The sequence below is a fragment of the Coffea eugenioides genome, chromosome 2, assembly GCF_003713205.1.
Source record: "Coffea eugenioides isolate CCC68of chromosome 2, Ceug_1.0, whole genome shotgun sequence".
NCBI lineage: Eukaryota > Viridiplantae > Streptophyta > Magnoliopsida > Gentianales > Rubiaceae > Coffea > Coffea eugenioides.
The window spans coordinates 14955880-14960811 of NC_040036.1; the positions used below are offsets into that span (position 1 = coordinate 14955880).

Consider the following 4932-nt stretch of genomic DNA (forward strand, 5'->3'; position numbering starts at 1 on the left):
AAAGCGAGTTATAGGAGGAAAGGGTTGATGAATGAGAACGGAGTGATAATAAGTGAGAAAGAATTGTCGTTAGTTATAACTTGTAAATAGAATAGTTAAAAAGGTCAAGTTTCTTTTTTTCTTTTGAATTTCATTTCATTATAATATGAATTATTTATTAAGTAAAGGTCATTATAGTCATTTTATGGTGACAGGGGAGGTTAGTGTAATTTGTAAAACTTAAGGGGAGTCGAGTGAATTGTCATAAACCTTAGGGGAGGTTTGTGAAATTATCCCTTAAAATAATAAAAAACAAATATTTGTCTAGAAATTGACAATGAAGTTGAATCATATAGAGCGCAAAATAATTAGAGCTTCTTTTGGAGAAAAAACTGCAACTTCAAATTAAAAACTTGAAAGGCGAAGGTAAATACCCCTTAAATCCTGGTCTAGAATACTACAAAGCTTCTTTTTTTTTTTCTGCAAAGGTAGATTATGTATTGATTGGCAAAATATACACTTATATGAGCAAAGGCTCAACTAGTTCTCTACAAATGTGGTAGACACACTGAGGATTGATCCATTTCTCATCTTGAGATATGCCTAAAGCATAATCACTAATCCATTCACATCTAGAATCTAGATTTCTATCTAAACAAAAGGAGCATTTCTGGAATAAAGCTCTGAAGCTATTAATATCATCAGTCAAAGTTGCCATTTTGATATCTTTGGCCAACCCATTTGTAATCATTTTCAAAAGCTGAGGGCTGAGGAGATGGACTGTAATTTTCTGCCATTGCAGCTGTCTAGCCTTTATGATGGCCATCTTCACAGCTTCCGCACTTGTCTGCAAATGGCTTCCTGCGTACCTATCAGTCAATGCCCAAGCAGACACCAACTGATGGTTGGAATTAGTTGCTATAATCCCAGTCCCAACTCTATTGGTTTGTTCTTGCACATGAGTTGATAATCTGATCTGCATTTCATCCCTTCCACCCTCATCTGTTTCTGCAGTCTCTCTGTCTCTTTCAGCTTCCACAGGTGTCGATTTCTCCTCCCTCCAAGCTGATGCTTGCTTTTGCCATTCCTGTAGGGCCTTTTTAATTGTTTCCCAAGGATGCCTTCGTTTGGCATTGAACTTCCATTCATTCCTTCTTTTCCAGATTTGTCAAAGGATATTCACAGTTAGCTCAACATGTTCCCTTCCTTCTATCCTGTTTGTTGCTTCCAGCATAGAATTCCACCATACTAATATGTTCCTTGTCTGTTCCGTTAATCCATCCCATTGAATTGGGGCCATCTTCCACACTTCTTGGGCTCTGCTACATTGAAAGAGCAAATGTTCAATTGACTCTTCCTGTTCACCACAGCCATCACAAATTGGATCCCCCTGGTGTATTCTTTTAAACACCAGGTCATTAACTGGTAAAAGGCCATTTAGACTCCTCCAAATGAAATGTTTAATCTTGCTTTTGACCTTTAGCTTCCACAGCCACTTCCATTGCTTTTCATTAGAGTTTGCTGAGCTTGTTCCTGCCTCATTATCTCTCCTTCCCTTGTGTTGAGATGTTTCCTGACATAGAGCTTTATATCCTGAATTGACCGTGTAGGTACCACTGCTACTATGTAACCAATAATTGCTGTCCTCCCTTCCTGCAATACTGATAGGAATATCAAGAATTTCTTTCGCATCCTTCCTGTTGAAAATCCGACTCACTAATGGTATCCTCCATCTAAAGCCACTGATCAGCTCTTCTACCTTTCTGATATTGCAACTCTGAGGCATCGCAGTGGTGACTTTCCCATCCTTATTTCCAGGGATCCAATTATCCTCCCAGATATTTGTTACTTTGCCATTACCTATCTTCCTTCTGGTTCCTTTTCGCACAAAATCCCTCACATTCATCAGGCTTTGCCAGATCCAAGAAGCACACTTAGGGATTTTACACTTAAAGATTGATTCCTTATAAAAATACTTGGCCCTCAAGACCTTACTGACTAAGAGGTTTGGTTTGGAAATTACCCTCCATACCTGTTTAGCCAGCAAGGCTTTGTTGAAATTCTGCAACTCCCTGAAGCCCAAGCCTCCCTCTTTTTTATCTCTAGCCAATCTCCCCCATGAACACCAATGCAACTTATTTCTTCCTTCAGATTCTCCCCACCAGTAATTAGCAAAGATGGATGTCACTTCTTTACACAGTTTGTTAGGGAGTTTAAAGCAGGACATTGTGTAAACTGGCATCGCCATAGAGACTGACTTCAATAATACTTCCTTCCCCCCTTGGCTAAGCAACCTGTTCTTCCAGCTATTCATTCTTCTGCTAATACTATCCTTTATGTAACCAAAAACTTGTTGTTTGGATCTTGTAATCACCATAGGTAGTCCCAAATATTTTTCTTGAGTAGCCACCTGAATTGTGCCTAGGCTTCGTCTTATTTCCCCTTTATTCTGATGGCTCACATTGCTACTGAAAAAAACTGAGGACTTTTCCATATTTATAACTTGGCCTGATCCCTTCTCATACTTCCTAAGAATTTGACAGAGTTCGTTAGCTTCCTCTCTGTCAGCTTTACAGAAGACCAGTGAGTCGTCAGCAAAAAATAAATGGGTCAAGCTTGGACCATTCCTGCTTATCTTCATCCCTGACATCCTTTTATCATCTTCAGCCTGCTTCAATAAATTGGAGAACCCTTCTGAACATAGAAGGAAAAGATAAGGTGACAGTGGATCACCTTATCTTATTTCCCTTTCTGGAATTACAAACTCCTTTGGTACTCCATTTATGTTGAAGGAGTATGTAACTGATGAGAGGCAGCTCCATATCCATTTCCTCCAGACTGTGCAGTAGCCCATCTTGTCCATCATGGAATCCAGGAATTTTCACTCCACTCTGTCGTAGGCCTTTGACATGTCTAGCTTCACAGCCATAAAACCATTTTGTTCTTGTTTCTTATTTTTCATATAATGCAAATATTCATGGGACAAAATGACATTATCAAGAATTTGCCAGCCTGGGATAAAGGCTGCTTGCTTTTTACTAATGCAAAGGCTTAAAACTTTCTTGAGTCTATTGGCCAATATTTTTGAAATCACTTTGTACACTACATTACAGAGACTAATTGGCCTATAGCTCTTCAAGTTAATGGGATTTTGTATTTTGGGAATAAGGGAGATGACAGTATGATTCCAAGACTTAGGCATGTTGCTGGTTTGGAAAAAATGCCTAATGGCAGCAATTAAATCTGGTTTAACAACATGCCAAAATTTTTGGAAGAACAAGGGAGTCATACCATCTTGACCTGGAGCCTTATTCGGATTCATGGAGAAAAGAGCAGATTTGATTTCTATATCACTCACCTCTTTAGTTAGTTTGTCATTCATCTCAGTAGTGATTGTTAGAGGTATACCACTTAGAATCTCAGCAAGACCCTCACTCCCAGAACTAGAGAAAAGGACCCTATAGTAGTCAGCTACTTCCTTTCCCAGCTCCTCCTCATTTTTCGTCCAAGTTCCATCCTCCCTTTGAATATTGAGCATTCTATTTTTCCTTCTCCTCCCCTTCACACATGCATGGAAGAATTTGGTATTCTTGTCCCCTTCTCTCAACCAGTCAATTCTTGCTTTCTGAACCCAGTACTGTTCCTCTTCTGAATATGCCACTTTCAACTGATTCTTCAACTCTGCAATCTTGTCCTTGGAGCCTACAGCCTTCGAGTCCTTAACCTCCTTAAGCTGTTGCTTCATTTGGTTGATTTTTAGCAAAGAATTCCCTGTGAAATTATTTTTCCATTTGAGAAGAGCAACTCTACAGTTAGCAACCTGTCTTGTAATCCTATACATCCTATTTCCTTCTACTGTTTGGTTCCAAACTTGCTCAACAATCTGATTGACCTCTGACCTTTTGAGCCATCTCTTATCAAAGAAAAATCTTGATTTCCTTTTCTCTATTCTTGGCCAATTGTCTATGAGCAGCATGCTATGATCTGACCTAAGAGTATCCACATGTTCACATTTAGCCTTGTCAAAAATTTGGCCCCATTCTATTGTACTCAAGCCTCTATCCAGTCTTTGCCTTATCTCTCTCTCATCTTCCCAATTATTGCTCCAAGTCCAGGGGTTGCCAGTAAAACCAAGATCTACCAGTCTGTTGTTTTCTACAAAACTATTAAAATCCTTGAAACTTCTCTCTTCTCTTACTCTGTCATCCCACTTCTCCTCATTAGAGAGTATATCATTGAAGTCCCCTGCTAGAAGCCATTTATCCCCCCACAATTGTTGTCTCAAAGTCAAAACTTTCCATTGTTCTTTCCTGATATTAGCATCACAACTCATGTAAACACCAATAAACCACCACTCAACCTGGGTGTCCGGATCTATAACTAGAGCCTCTATAGTTAGAGCAGTTGTTACCACCTTCCTAACCTGTATATCATGATTCCAAAACAAGGCCATGCCTTCTTTCCTATCCATAGCTTCCACGATTACACTTTCATCATACCTCAGCATATTTTGGACCTTTTTTCATATATCTGAACCTGTTTTTGGTCTCACTCAGAAAGACCATATTTGGGGAGAGGAGGTTCTTAGCCTCCCTCAACTGGGGAACTGTCAAGGGGCTCCCTGCTCCTTGGCAGTTCCACACCAAGACCTTCATTGTAACTTGAGGGGCCAGTTAAGGTTGGCCCCTTCCCCCTTAGAATTTTCACTCAGATTCCCCTCCTTAGGATCTAGTTTGTTCCTCTTGGGGACAATCTCATTCACCTGCACTTTCACCATATCCTCATCCACCAGGTTAAGTTTCCTTTTGCCTTGTTGAGGTGACAGATTCCTATTCCTGCTCAAATCTCTCAGTGGCTGTCTAGAGATTTTAGGAGATCTCAAATGTTTCTTCATCTTTCTGTTATGTTTCTGAACTGCCTTTGTTCCCAAATCAGAGCTTTCTGGATCAATTT

General features: G+C 39.8%; 1 protein-coding gene across 1 annotated transcript; it reads right to left on the minus strand.

Moving 5' to 3' along the window:
• Positions 1-499: 499 nt before the first annotated feature.
• LOC113757412 lies at positions 500-2833 on the minus strand. The gene is made up of 3 exons (XM_027300721.1): positions 2741-2833; positions 1163-2647; positions 500-1066 (listed from the first exon to the last, which is right to left on the minus strand). Exons 1-3 carry the CDS (start codon positions 2831-2833, stop codon positions 500-502), a joined length of 2145 nt encoding a protein of 714 aa, XP_027156522.1.
• Between the last annotated feature and the right edge of the window lie 2099 nt (positions 2834-4932).

What these genes read in the sequence shown, in the direction of transcription:
- LOC113757412 (XM_027300721.1), bottom strand. Translation starts at nt 2,833, where the DNA reads ATGGGCTACTGCACAGTCTGGAGGAAATGGATATGGAGCTGCCTCTCA. An exon ending in ATGGAGTACCAAAGGAGTTT is followed by an intron (nt 2,648 to 2,740) that starts GTAATTCCAGAA and finishes TTATTGAAGCAG; the next exon opens with GCTGAAGATGATAAAAGGAT. An exon ending in GGGAACATGTTGAGCTAACT is followed by an intron (nt 1,067 to 1,162) that starts GTGAATATCCTT and finishes AAGGCCCTACAG; the next exon opens with GAATGGCAAAAGCAAGCATC.